Below are 14,531 nucleotides of genomic sequence, written 5' to 3'. Positions count from 1 at the left end.
AGAAATTCACTTGGTTTTCAGGTTTATTGAACTCTGCTTGGAAAGTTGGACTCCTAACATGAGCTAAAAATGGGAACAGGAATTACCTGGACTGCAGAGCGTGGCTGCTTGGCCAGCCAGCTCATGGAGCAGCGCTGGGAGATCCATCCCAGCAGGAGTGATCATTGGAACATCAGCTCCCAGCATGTGGCAGAGCCTTTGGCACACTGCAAACAGCAGCTTCCCTGTCTTTTCATTCCAGCTGTTTTCATAGAACTCCCTATATTAAGAAAGAAAAGGGTGTTTAAAAGGAAAAGCCAGTAATTCTTAGGGTTTTTACTTAATTCTGTTCCAATTATTTAACTAAAACAGAAAACCCTTTCCTTTGCTCTTCAAAAAGGGGCAGAAACAGTTCAGAGAAGCCCATTGAAAGTGATGATCTCGAGAAGCTCTGCAGTTTTACCTGCATATATTGACAGCCACTTCCACTTTGCCATCATCCAGGGCTCTCAAGGCCAGTTTTTCTCCCAGTTCATGCTCTGAGACTTGCAGGAGCAAAGCCAGTCTGTACAGCCTGGATGCAGTGGGAGGGGTTTGGGGCTTGCCACCCTCTGAACTACAATTCACTGCTTGCACATTTCTAGACTTGGATGCAGATCTGGCACGTTCATAAGAGCTTATGTGACCCTCAAGAAGTGCAGATATCAGTGAGGGGTTCCTGTATTCCTCATCTGAGAGAAAGATACCAAAATACTCCTGTAACAACAGAAAATAATCATGTATTTGTATCCATATAACTTCTTTTAAATTACTTTTTTTGCCTACTGTCCTGAAATCTTCATAAATTCTTACAGCACTCTAGCATGAGCTCTTTGAAGTGTTAGTAATTGAGGCTTCAGTGACAGTATCTAATTTTTGGTTTAAATAGACACCTGAGTTCTAATTGGGAACTTCCCCAGATTAGGGTAAATTGCTAGATTAGGCTTAGAATCAATTTGAAGTCAGTAATAAAAACAACCTTTGCATGCACGTTGTAAATACAATTAACTTTCAATATGATCCATGTGATAAGAACCATTGGAGTAACCACAGTAAATCAAAAAGGATTTAAAACGATAAAAATACCCACCTGCAGGGCAGCAAGTGTTTCAAACAACTTTAAGTTTTCTTCACATTCGTATTTCTTCACAGGATTGTCTGTTGGAGGATAAAAACAATTAGATTTTGATTCCATTTACACAGGGAAGATGTTGAAGTTGTACCTTTACCTTTTTGAATGCTGCACCAGAATTTGAGGACTTCCACCAGTGTCTTAGTCACAAGCATTTGTGTTTTTTGCTGCAGGAAAGGAAGAGTTTGGTTTTTTTGGTTAAAATGTTGCCAGAACAGACTTGTCTTCAGCTCTTAAAGCACAATGCAAAGTTCCATAAACTTCTTAAGGAGCAGTTACCAAGTCTAAGGCACAACCAGTTGAAAAGCAAAGTTATTTTACATATTAATCTTTATAGAACAGTAAATATTTTATAGGTGTAATATGTGTTAACTCCACAGTCTGTCAGCTCTCACAGGAAATATCCACACCTCTCCCTTTCCAGAATAACTTGTGTGCACACTTTGTGGTGGGAAAGGCCTTGGTACCTCCTCAGGATCATCTGCCTTGCTCTGTAACACCAGTCTTCCCCACAGAGTCAATCTCTCTGCAACTTCCTCAGCCTTGGCAAGAGGCAGAGATTTTAACAAAGTCAGAGACTCCCCTTCCTGAAGGGAGAAAAAGAAACAAACAAAATTAGAGCAGAAATATTGAAAAGGAAAGGGCATTTGCATTTGGAAAAGCTGAGTTATGTGTACATTCTTGTTCTGCTGCAATGGCTGCAGAATGGCCATGAGGGTAAATAACAATACATGAAAATGTGTAGAGACTTCAATTCCAAACTCATCTGGTGTATTACACCCTATTCTGTCACAAAAGAAGAATAAAACTCTGACAAAGAACTCATTTTCAATGCTAAACATTGCTGCTAAGGCACTTAGGCAGCAAATTAACAATTTAAATTAAAAATACCTATACAAACTGCTTATAAGATTTCAGCAAACTCGTCCCTGCTTTGTCAAGAGGCCTCAGTGTCTGTAAATTCCAGGATCAACTGCCATGAAGTATTTCCCTACCCTTCCTTTGGCAATCAGGTCCATCATCCTCAGGAAATACACTTCCCCAGTGGGCAGCAGGTAGGCTTCCACAATTTTTAAGGCATCCTCCAGGCAAGTGGGGGTGTCTTGTTTGAGAATGTATCTGACAAGCCTCTGTAAGAAAACAGAAAAGGACTTCAGTTTGTGGATGTCCAGAATAACAAAGGAATTAGTTTATACAAACTACTTTACCAATGGAATTGTTCAGTTTGTATCAAGTTACCTGGAAGCTTAAAACTTCTTTATCTAGAGAAAAGCTGACTGAAATGTAACTGGGAGAAAACAGGGTTGGAGACTGAATTAGCCTGGGAACTCTGAAAATTTGTCTGGTGATATTGAGGAATTTCTCCAGAAATATTCATGTCTTCTAATGAAGGGGAGATGTTAAAAAGCCCAACTCAAATGGTAAAAATAAATCACCAAGTGTTGTTCACTGCTGTTCACCTTTGGAGAAATCTGAACTCTTGGTAACTTACCATTATCATCTGCTTGTCCTTCAGAAGATTGGTATCCCTTATCCCATAGGCTCTCAAGAGCTTCTTCATCTCCATCAGTCTGTAACTTTCCTGCAGTAACTTCACTCTGGGAACAAATTCAATCCTCATGAATTCCTCTGCTACCCCCAGCTGTGGGATGTAACCATCACCCCACACCACACACACAGCCAAGAGGATGCTGCTTACTTGGCATGATTCATTTCCAGGTGCTGTCTGACCAGCTGCTCCACTGCTGCACTCCATGGCACCACAGCTCCATGCATTATCTGCAGCACTGCATCAAATTTCAGCTGCAAAAAGCACACAAACAGCTCACTTGGCAAAATAAATTTCAAACTAGTCCCTTGAAGTATTGTTCATGTGTGGCTGATCCCTTTAGGCAAATATTTTATTTCCTTGCCCAATCTCACTTGCATAAAGGGCAACATATGATTGTCAAGTTCAATTAGAAAATGAGTGCAGTCATTCATGACTCTGTGGTTCCATATATATTAAAATTGGTGTGTTTTCCATGTGATGACATCACAGCTACACTTATATCCACAAAAAATACCACAGGGGAGATGGCTAAAATAGAGTAAGAAGATAAGATCATAACATACTATCTTCTCTTCATGGTACTCATAAAAATGTACTCAGAGCATTATAGAAAAATCATCTTTTGCTCTGAACTGATGTGCTGGGGTCCCTTGGTGCCCTTCATGGAACATACTCACCTCAGTGTCAGAGATGCAGCCAATGACAGCCACTGCCTTGGCCTCCCAGGCGGTTTCAAAGACAGAAATGGATCGTGTCCGACAGCGCTCCAGCAGCTCCTGGGTTTAATAAAGGTGATCAGAACACTTGAAATCAGAAAAGACAGGAGTGTCTCATAATATGAACCAAAGTGTGAAGGTTTCTGGGCATTAAGGGATTGTTTCATAACTGCAATGGTAACTATCATTAAGTTCCTTGACAGGATAGGATTAATCTAAAAGCTGGGCCTAAAATTCAGTTGTAAATTCAAGCATTCATCAGACTTGGCTTCTGCTTCCTGATGTTGAGATAGCTTTCTTCAAAGAAAGAAGAAAATATGGATACCTTGACATACTGTAGAAGCAGCTCATCTTTCTGCAGGTTGTGTTCACACAGGTAGGGCTTTATAAACTTCTCCAAAATTGATGGGAGCAGCTCTGGTGCCAAAATTTTATCAAGCATGCGAAACACAATAGTGGCTGCATTTTCCTGGGCAGCAAGTGGGAAAAGGCCATGTTAGAACATCCCTCCTGTCAGTGCAAGGCCATTTTCATCTCTGATACATGACCCAACATCCAGAGATCACTGAAATCAACTGAAAGATTTCCCTCTTTAGAGTCTTTAGATTTAGAATCTTTAAAGAATCCCTCTCTAGCTCAAATCAACCCTTTCATCTACAAAGCTTTTCTTGTTCAGTTGTACTTTCAATTTCTCTGTAGCCAATCCTTGTTCCACAGTAGATGATCTGTAATAATCTGCAACCCACAGAGTTTGAGCCACAGCTTCTCAGTGTCTTAGGTTATATTTATAACCTGAATTGAAGGAAAATTTGTAACACAACTTCTCAAATAGTCCCAGCAGCTTACGGATGGAAATTGAACCCACATCCATCAGGATTTCTCTTTTGTCTGATTTTAAAGTACATGCTATAAGATTCTCCTTTTCAGAACAACCTGAAAAGCACTTTTTCAAGTGTCTGCAGTGTTACCTTTTCAAAATCACAGAATGCCAGCCTGCAGTTGTATTTTCTGTACAGATTTCTCAATTCTTGTAAATCATTTACCAGCTTCTTTAACCTCTGTATCTCCTCACAGTCACCACACCTCTGAAACAGTGTTGAGAAGTGAAATGTTAGGAGACAAGGCCATTGAGAGGCTGTCATCTACTTCTTTTAAAATCATTAAACACAAGAAAATTGGAATTCTTTCCTTTCATGGAATGGAAATGAAATCTTCACCAAAGCCACCAGTGGTGTAATTATCCTCCACTCCAGCTCTAGCACACAGCAACTGTTTGAGGTTTCTTAGTAGCCAATTCTTGTCTTTGTTACATTTCTTACCAAAGGAGTCCACTTGCCAAAAGTTGTCACTCCCAGTTCACCTTGATTTCTACTTGTAAAAAAAATCTCTGCCACTTGGAGTCCATTTTCAGGCCAGTTTGCCTGTCCAAAAGAATTGATGTTAGCAAACCATGTGATACATCTAGAAATACAGGATAGGCCAAGTTTCTGCAGTGTGATTTACCTTGTCAGTTAGTTCAAGGTTTCGAGCAGCTTGCTCCAGCCATTTTGCCAATATTTTCTGGAAAAAAAATACAGTAATAAGTAGCATTATGCTATCTATCAAAGGAAAATTTGCCATTAGAAGCTTCTTTCTAAAGAAATAATTTCAAATATAAATGCTAGGGAAAAGAATCTATTTGAAAGACAGAGGAAGAAGTTCCTGACATTCAGAAGTCTGGAGGTTTGACAGTAAAATTATCTTAGTGTGAGAAAATGACAATTGACAGTTCTTAAATCAGTCTCACCTGTCCATCTGGCACAACCCTTCTTGAGAAAGGGATCACAAAATTTTTAAGCCACACACAAAGTTCCTTCAAAGGAGCAGGGAAATGGATGGCATTGAGCAAATCCTTCAGCATTTTCTCATCAAAGCTGCTTTCAAAATCAGCCTAAAATATTAGACCAGAACAATTACAAACCCATGGAGTAAATGTTCATCTGGTAGTCTGTAAAGCTGTTTTACTCCTAGGAAGAGCCAGTAAATTTCAGAAAGAGAAAATCTCAGTAGTCATAGACAGAAATTAAATTAAGCTCTGTTCAGTAAAACTAGAGTTTGGTCTTCTTAAAAAAAGATCTAATTGAAGGAATTTCTTTACAAATAACTCTGTTCTATTACTGGCACACTCATTCTATAGTTCTGTCTTAGTGAGAAAACAACAGACATGGAACTCAAAGTCCTGCACTAAAAAATAAAATAACAGCACACAAACACACAATCTTAAACGTGGCATTCAGAGTAAGGAGTCTGTGTGATTATTTTTAAAGGATTTTAAGGCAGGCAGCAAACATCCACTGAATTCTGAGAGCTGTGCTTGCAAAAAAGTGAGTGGAAGATTACAAGCAGAATAAATCAAATTGCCATGACTCAGAAATATGAATTCTGACGCCAGAAATACCAGTTTATTCCTAAATCAATAAAAAGCTCAGCCTCCTAAGCATCCAGGTGAACAGGCAATCATTGTGATAAGTGATGAGATGCTGCCGTGCACCTTTGCTTCTCTGAGGAGCTGTTTTGTAACAGCTCCTGTGAAATTAGGCTGGAAAATTGGAGAGATTTAACCCCTCCATGAATGGCAGAGATTCTGGGCCACCTCCTCACCTGATGCCTAAGCCAGAGGTACTGTGCACAAGGCAAATTTCCTTCTTCCAGCTGAAAAACAATAATCTTGAACATGTCCTCGTTATTCAGGAATTCTGTCCAAGCAATGCCGCTAAAAGTGAGGGGGAAGAGAAGCTTTGTTAAATGTCATTAACAAAGAAACTGGGGAGAACTTCCAAACCTCTCTGCCTAGTGCTGGATGTTGTAAGAAACAACAGGAGTGGTACTTGGGGTTTGTTATAAAACCACAATCCCTCCTACACACATTGAACAAAAAAATCCCAACTGTTTAAGTGGATGTGCAACAGATAATTTATGTTTTCAATGTATAGGATGACTCAAGCTCTGCATTCTCCCATCTCCACAGCACAGGATGGGAAACTTAAGGGCTTGAAGTTCAGTGAATTCATATTAAAAAACAAAAAAATAATCTTAATTTCAGTGGTACAGGCTTAACAATCACAATTAAATTTACTATAAATCTCAAACACAAACCAACCTGAATTTCTCTAGTCCAAAAGCTTCACAGAATGTTGTAAGCCTTGCCTGAGCTCTCAACACCTGAATGCAGATGAGATTTAAGGTTAATATCTGGCTGAAGATGTTGTTCTATTACATGATTAGAGCCCTGATTCTCCTGGAAGGAAGATGAGGCCAGTTTACAACAGGACTGAACAAAAACCAAAATGAAACTCCAAAAAGTACTTTAGGAAAGGTTCTGCCTTCAATTTATGGAGCATCTGAAACTGAGTCTTTCTATGACTGAAGGAATGGCTTATTTCTGATCTGTCATTACTGTGGTTCTCTTTCATACTATAAAATTTAATTTTGCTTAGATTTTTAAAAATTCAACAGTTTACAGTTCTAATTTGAAATTCCAGTTTGTAAAACTCTACATTACAATTGTTTATATGAGACTGTAGATCCAAAAAATTTGTCCTCACCTCAGCTATGGATACTGGAGCCCCATCAGATGGTGGAGCATTGGTTCTGTTATCTTTCTTCAAAATCTGAAAAAAAGGACATGAAAGGGTTTGGCTGACAACTCCAAATGTGCCAGACAGGGCTGTGAGTGCAGTAAAAACATGAGCAAGAAGTCAGGACCCTGTAAATTGAGATTTTACAATGTTAGATTGGATCTAACCTGGCCCAGTCTAACCTGCCTGGGTTTCTGCACTGATGGAGGATCAGACAGATCCTGTGTATCTCTCTGCTTCTGTTTGATAAGACTAAAATAAAACCAAAAACTGTGACCTACTTTGAGCTTTAGTTTGAAAATTAATATTTTAAAGGTACTTAAAAAAACTGCTACTCAAAACTAAACCCTGCTTTGTGATAGAAAAATAAAACTGTGAGCTCTTTCTTGCCCTTGAGCAACACCAAGAATGAGATTGGAACAGGAGTTGCTGCTTCTTCGTGTCTGGTTACAAAGGATTTTTGTTTGGTTACAGAGGATTTACAATGCCTTTACTTTTGCCTTTTGGAATGACTGCAACTGCTCTGTGCCCCTCTCAAGTTGTACTGAAGGGTGGAATAGCAGTTGAAGAGTAGAAGAAACAGAAATAAAGAAAGCCCTTACTCTGACTTTAGCATAATTCAGCATTTCTCGAGTGGTTTCATGCAGCGGCCAGGGAGCATGGATGCAGTAATTCACAACAAACTGGCTGTCCTGTGGGCATAAGGAAACAACTGACATTAATCCCAAGATCCTTTGAGTTGTTTTAGTAGGGAGAGAGGGTAGAAATACAAACAAACCTGAATTTTCTGCAAATTTTCCTTGGCTTCATTGCCAAGATCCAGCAAGGCTTCCTGGCCATAACTCCCAAGAGAAGCTGAGGCCAGTTTCTCTAAAATAGTGTTTGCCTTCACTTTGTAGACAAGCTGTTGAAAAAAATAATACAAATATGGTGAGTTGTTTTATAAGATTCCACTGCCTTGGTAATATCTGTAATATTTTTAATACTTTCTGTTGGACTATATGGCAAGGACCTTCTCATAATTTCAGTTATGCTCATTAATCTCTAATGTGTTTCTCATGAATGAAAAACTCACCTCAACATCCAGTCCAAACTGAAGAGCAAAACTCTCTGCTTCAGTGAATTTGTGTTTGTGCAGTAAACGACTTAGTCTGGGGAGGAAATAAAAGAAATCACTTCAATGTAAGTCCAGATTAAAAAAAAAATAATAATGCAATGGTTTTTCACAGAAACCAGTACCTATTTTCTGGCAAGGCTTCAGTTAAACTTCTCATCACTACTATAGAAACTGGGTCTTCAGAGGGCCTGAGGATGAGAGGGAATTCTGTGAATTTATCAACTCTATGTGGAAGTAAGCTGCCATTTTTCTATAATAATGAGATAGTTACAAACAAAATATGATCTTACATCTGATGCTTTTCATGAATTCCTTCCAAGAAGTGTATTGTATCCTGTAGTGAGCAATGACAGAAACCATCAGGGGAAATGAATTCCAAATAAATTCAGAGCATTTTTCTATGCTAAGAGAACTTTAAAAACTTCCCTCAGTTTTTAGCAGCAGCAGGATTTAAAAACTTCCCTCAGTTTTTAAACTTTAAAAACTTCCCTCAGTTTTTAGCAGCACTTAAATAGTGCAAGAGACCTCAGACTAAATTGAAATTGTTCACTTTGCTTCATAATAGGATATTTTTCTCTATCCTTTGGGGACATCACTTAATCTTTCTTTGTGTGGCTCCTGCATAGTTTCTAGCAGAAATTGGTTCTAACCTAACAAGAATAATTCACTGCCCTCTTTAATATTTACACATATTAAGACAACTGTATTTCTTCAAAGAACAACAAAAAAATCATCAAAACCTACAGTGCAGATCCCACTTTGAACAAGGGAAGAAACAGGAGACACTTGCAGAGAGTAGAGCTGTTGCATAGTGGGCAATGCAAAAACCATGAGGCTTCTCATCTATTAAAAAACAAAAGGGAGAAAACAAACCAAGAAGTCAGAATTGGTTTTTTTTCTGGTGAGAGAGTGATATTTGCAGAAGCATTTCTGAATCCTTATGGAATTAGAAGGCAGTACTTGTAGGACTTTTTATGGAATGCAGATCTCCAGTCTGAGGAAGTTTAATGAAGCTTCAGATGTTGCCTTTCTCCCTCTCTCTCTCTAGGCCTATTATGTATAGGTTTAATCAGGTTTAATCTGATTTTTACAATTGCACCATGTCCATCCTGGTATGTGATTTCAGTTGAGTGCACTGACTGTGGCAGCAGAGATATTGTTCTGAAGCAATCTGGGAAGGGCTGGAAGACAATGATGCATTTTGCTGCTCTTCCTTATCTGCCTGCCTCAAAGAACCAAACAAATAAACCCCAAACCATCCAGAAAAACCCCAGCCAGGGCCAGCTTGGCCTGGACACCCCCACAAGAATCCCAACAGCCCCCATTTGCCACACCCTGAGATGTAAATGGCCACATTTCAGGTCGGATTTCAGCTCCTCAGAATTCTCTGTGCCCCAAATATTTTGCCACCTCCATCCCTCTCTCCCTTTTTTTTTCCTATGAGCAATTGCATCCCAATTAAGGAGCAGAACACAGAACAGGAGATTTTACCTGTTTGGCATCTGGCACTGTCATCACAATCAGTTTCACATTGGCAAGCCCTTGCCTAATGAATGAGAAAGAGAGAAAAGAAAGCAAAATTTGCTGTAGGAATCTGAGGTTAAAACTGTGAAATATTTTTGTTTCTTTGTTTTAGGAAATTTTGCATTCCACTGACAACAAATCCCTTTATATTTTAATATATAGCTGAATAGTTTCTAGCACTTTCTCACACTTTAAAACAGCAGTTACACTTTGTCACACATTCTGTTTAATCTTAGTTTTTAAGAAAAGGAATTTCTAACAAGGACATGATGTTTTGCAGCAGCATCTGGGCCAAAACAATGAGATATTTCATAGAAATCACAGCCCCAGACAACATTTCACTTCTCAGGGTGGGTGCTGTAGTAACTCTCCACTTACCATGTGACTTGAGAGGAATCTGACTCAGTAGTGAGAAGAAATTCTTCAATGTGTATTAAAGGCCAATCCCAAATTAGAGTGAGGGAATAAATATCCCACGTGCTTAAGATGTTCTAGATTTAAAAAAATCAGAGATGAGTTTATATTTTCCTCATAGAAGACAGTTTTTGAGCAAAATACTACATTTCTTGGCTTAAATAATGAACAGGAGTAGAATGAAAAAAAAATACAGGAAGATCAAGATGCTCTTGATATAAGTAAATACAAATTTAAATAGAAATTTAAATAGAAATTATTTATAATTTCTGTATTTATATACAGAAATTAAATTTCTTTAAATTTATGTATATATATAATTTCTGTATTTATATACAGAGATTAAATTTCTGTAAACCTTCATTTTACAGAAATTTCACTCTAAACCTTAAAAAAATATGTTTATAAGCTGGTTCAAGAGCATTGTACAGTGAAGATTAAAGGAAATCATTATTCATACCTCTGTATCCAAAACAAACAGCTGATTGTCAAGGACTTGAAGTTTTGCAGCACCTAAAAATATGAATACTCACATAAATTCATAATTTTTCTTGAGGTATGTATCAGAAGCAAAAACACATTCAAATACACAACCAAGTATTGGAAACCTCATGGTTTAACCTCATGGAATTCCTAGGACTGTGCAAAGTTGAGCTTAATGTGAATTGTGATTTATGTAACTAAGTTAAACTGCAATTTTGAAGCCCACATTTTGGCTGTACCTTTACAAAAATGTTCTGTTTGGCACATGTGAATTTATTAAAACCAATGAAACGAATTGAATAGATGAAAATGAAATTTAATGAAATGAATTTATTAAAAACAATGAAATAACAAAAAAAGAGTACAGTCTGCAATTAAATATGAAATCTACACTTGTCTATAAAAAGATAAAACCTCCTTTACCTTGGATCAGACTTGAATCAGCAAAACTTTGAGCAGCCACCAGGGCATTGGTGGGGTCCACTTCCCATTTGGAGAGCACATAATCCCCTTTACCCTGAGAGAGGCAAAGGAAAATGGGGTTAGACAGGAGATGTTGACCACTGACTCCTTCTACCATTGATTTGTAACTTGGAAAGCTGCAAAACTCAATTTAACTTTAGTCCTCTACTGATGTTCAGAAAAAACCATTGATTTCTTTATTTTTAATTTATCATTTTTCCCTTCTCCTTTCAAGGCCAGCCTTTGTTGCAGTGATTGTTACACTCAGCAGTTTCTGGCTCTTTGAAAAACAGTATTTCCAAATATCCACGTTTCTTTCTCACAGAACATAAAAGCTGAATGAAATTACTCTGGGCCTACTGAGGAGAATCCCACTGAATTCAACAGCCTTCAAAAAATCAACTCGGAGAACTTATTTGCAAGTTTGCAAATGACATTCAAAGCAAGTCTATATTTTAATTTCTTTATTAGTTGCTGTATTTAATTCATGCTTAAAAGCTTTGTTGAATTAGACCTTGTTATTTTAGCAGGCCTTGTTGAATGAGAAGCTGATTGGAAGATTCTTGCCAGCCTTGGTTTTGTCTGTGAGCCCAAGGATAAAATCTGTAAACAATCCAGCCTGTACAGACCAGGAACTGGTGATTTCTAAGCTCAGAAACTCAGGGTGAAAATATTTTCCCCTCATCCATCACAACAAAGTCATTTTGGAAATGACAGCAGTTATTTCCTTATGAGAAAAACTATGGACAGGCTGCACAAGTGACAACCTTAAAATTGACAGTGAAGGAAATGAAAAGCAAAACAGTGCAAAAAAGCTGAAGAGCTGCTTGAAAAAGAGACACAAATGTCTGGAGACAAAGTTTGTTGCAGATCCAAAAATGCCATCAGTGATCACATGGAAATTGTTCATGTTCTTAGTGCTTACCCCAATGATGAGATGGATTTTGTTCACTGAGCTGCTGATGACAAAATCCTGACAGCCCAGGCTGTGATGCTCTCTCGTGGCAATGAAAGTTGTCTTTATCTGTCCTTGTAACTTGTGGGTGGGAGAGCAGGGATGGCCACAAATGGGGAAGAAAAAGAGTTGGTTATAGAAGCAGTGGATAAAAATCTCTGCTCATTTGTAAATGTACAGAAAAAGTAACAATCACAGCTATGAGGGGGAATGATGGACTGGTAAACTGTCAGTGCAATGCACAGAGCAAAGTTTGGTGACAAACCCTGTATTTTTAACAATTTGGCCAGTTTTGCAGGTGTTTCTTACTTGCTTTGCTGTAGTCATATCCATCTTCTCAATTGCTAAATATTAAAAAAAAAAATAAAAGCAGTGTTAAATAAATTTTTCAAAATTTTAAAAAGGCAAAAAAGGAAGTTTTTGAATACAGGTCTCCCTGTTCCAATGAAAAATCCCAAGGGGTCTGTAGCTCATCCTACCTTCCTGTGTTTTTCCAAGAGGGACACACATAATGCAGAAGCATCCATTGCTTGTGAGGATGAACATGTGATAAACACCTAAAAAACAGAAATATTTCAAACTGAAGTATTCAAGAGCAAGTAAAGAGAAGACTTGCTTGTAAACAGGGCAGTGAAATAACTGACCCCAAAAAATCATCTGACCAATAGATGAAACTATTTTAAACGACAATTTTGTCATTTCTAACTAGGAGCAGAATAATATATATATGATATAATATCTTCTATTGTGACAGAACAGGGCTGGGAGCTCATAGGACAGAACCACTGAACTCTGATTGAAGAGAGAAGGAATTCTTCCTTTTTTAAGCCTTTTCCTATGTTTAGCACAGTCTCAAAAGAAAAAGGTATTGAGTTCTGAGTATTTGTTTCCTATGGCTTTTGTAAAATAATTAATGAGATAAAGAATCTTCTACAACTTTGCTTTGCATTGTGCACATAAAATTAACTTTTCTTTATGCTTTTCTGTATTATTTATTTTGTAATCTCTTTCCGTGAGAGCAATTAAAGGAGAACAAAATCACAAAAATTCAGACAAAGGGAAGAAAAAAAATCATTCAGTTCTTACCTGCATCTGCATTATCTTTAACAAAAAAGAGATTTAAGTAGGTTTTTTCACTTGTAGATTGTTCAACCAAAATCTAAAATAGAAACAGCATAAAGACTATTATTCTGTATTTCACAAAAAAAAAAAAGAAATGTTGATCATCAGTTCAAACTTTAAACTTTTTTAATGAAGTTTCTTGTTTATGCATGCCATTCCTAAATAGATTTTCCTTATTCATTACTCATGGGAACAGAAGTGCCCGTTTCACCTGTTTAGTTAGAACATGTGGTCAAAAAGGCCAAGGATGTTTGTGCTTTGGTATTTTGGAAAAATTATTTAAAAAACCTCCAGAAAGTCTGAGAACAAAATGTTCTGAGCAAAATTAAATAGAAAAGTTACTGTACCTTTGTTAGCAAGGTTTGTTTGGATGGGATGTGGATAAGATGTAAACTGCCACTTCTCTCACCAACCACAAGGAATTGTTTGTCTTGACACATACCCACCACATCCACGTTAGTGTCTGAAAAGATTCATGGCAAAATGTCAGATGTTAAGATTTGGGTTTTATGAATAAATATTAACACAAGAACTGGACAACACTGTGTCCCAGATTTCTTCAAAAGAAGTTATTCTGACTAAATGAAATGTGGGAAGTGGCCTACAGGGAGTGGTTTCAGTATCCATTATTTCCACTTCAGTGAGAACTTAGAAAGGATTCTAGTGAAATTGTACTGAAATAATAGTTTTCAGAAGCCAAAATCACTTTTTATTATTTAGGTACTTGTTTTAATGCTTCCCTTTACAGGCTAGTCAGACACTTGCTGCGTTTTCCAGTCCAAACCAAGGTATTTTAAAAGCCAGTTTTCACTTGCCAAGTGGAATTCCAAAGGGAAGAACTCACCAAACTGGATGTGCATGAGAAGAGACAGCCCAGTGCTGTCCAGAAGTGCCACAGATCTGTCCACAGCAACAATGCTGCCATCCCTGGAGCTGCATGCATGGAGCTGGGGGTTCACAGAGACCTGGCAAGGGAAAGGTTGTTTCACACAGGAACACTCCAGAAAACACAACAAAAGAGCCCAGGCAGTTATTAAACAAAAAAGACAAATTAATTAAAGACAAAAGCACGGCTTTGACGGGCTGTACCTTCTCTGAGGATGTGATTTGCAGCAGGGTATCCACCTGGTACAAGGCAGTGCCACACTCCTGGCCCAGCCCCACCGGGAGCTGCCCGGTGTCCTCGTTCAGCAGGAGCTCGATCTCGTTCCACATCTTTGCCTGGGATAAACATTTCAGGAACACCTTGTAGAGCAGACAGCTCTAAAATGTTACGTGCCTACAGGTAAGTTATTCGTTTCATTGCTGTATGGGGGCACTGTGTACAAGAAGCCTTATGAGGATAAGGAGTTTATTTAAAGCCAAATGTGGATGCCGGCCTGGCTGAAGGCAGCTTAGGGAGAAGAGATTTCACCAACT

At 38.1% G+C, this 14,531-nt stretch overlaps 1 protein-coding gene across 1 annotated transcript in view; it reads right to left on the bottom strand.

Moving 5' to 3' along the window:
• KNTC1 (kinetochore associated 1) overlaps positions 1 to 14,327 on the bottom strand; it is a 31,499-nt gene extending 17,172 nt beyond the window's left edge. Inside the window, 34 exon segments of the mRNA XM_036393434.2 lie at positions 87 to 259; positions 443 to 735; positions 1,109 to 1,176; positions 1,248 to 1,317; positions 1,618 to 1,737; positions 2,146 to 2,280; positions 2,643 to 2,748; positions 2,850 to 2,953; positions 3,380 to 3,478; positions 3,744 to 3,887; positions 4,387 to 4,503; positions 4,738 to 4,839; positions 4,922 to 4,978; positions 5,205 to 5,348; positions 6,059 to 6,170; positions 6,558 to 6,619; positions 7,003 to 7,068; positions 7,638 to 7,727; positions 7,814 to 7,939; positions 8,111 to 8,186; positions 8,275 to 8,340; positions 8,443 to 8,486; positions 8,897 to 8,995; positions 9,644 to 9,698; positions 10,055 to 10,167; positions 10,551 to 10,603; positions 10,997 to 11,090; positions 11,961 to 12,071; positions 12,300 to 12,334; positions 12,470 to 12,547; positions 13,077 to 13,149; positions 13,460 to 13,575; positions 13,957 to 14,077; positions 14,202 to 14,327. Coding sequence (XP_036249327.2) covers positions 87 to 259; positions 443 to 735; positions 1,109 to 1,176; positions 1,248 to 1,317; positions 1,618 to 1,737; positions 2,146 to 2,280; positions 2,643 to 2,748; positions 2,850 to 2,953; positions 3,380 to 3,478; positions 3,744 to 3,887; positions 4,387 to 4,503; positions 4,738 to 4,839; positions 4,922 to 4,978; positions 5,205 to 5,348; positions 6,059 to 6,170; positions 6,558 to 6,619; positions 7,003 to 7,068; positions 7,638 to 7,727; positions 7,814 to 7,939; positions 8,111 to 8,186; positions 8,275 to 8,340; positions 8,443 to 8,486; positions 8,897 to 8,995; positions 9,644 to 9,698; positions 10,055 to 10,167; positions 10,551 to 10,603; positions 10,997 to 11,090; positions 11,961 to 12,071; positions 12,300 to 12,334; positions 12,470 to 12,547; positions 13,077 to 13,149; positions 13,460 to 13,575; positions 13,957 to 14,077; positions 14,202 to 14,327 — 3,448 coding nt within the window.
• Between the last annotated feature and the right edge of the window lie 204 nt (positions 14,328 to 14,531).

The sequence above is a fragment of the Molothrus ater genome, chromosome 18 (genome assembly GCF_012460135.2).
Source record: "Molothrus ater isolate BHLD 08-10-18 breed brown headed cowbird chromosome 18, BPBGC_Mater_1.1, whole genome shotgun sequence".
NCBI classification, from domain to species: domain Eukaryota; kingdom Metazoa; phylum Chordata; class Aves; order Passeriformes; family Icteridae; genus Molothrus; species Molothrus ater.
The sequence above is the reverse complement of the archived record's forward strand: the minus strand, read 5'-3'. Positions and strand labels throughout refer to the sequence as shown.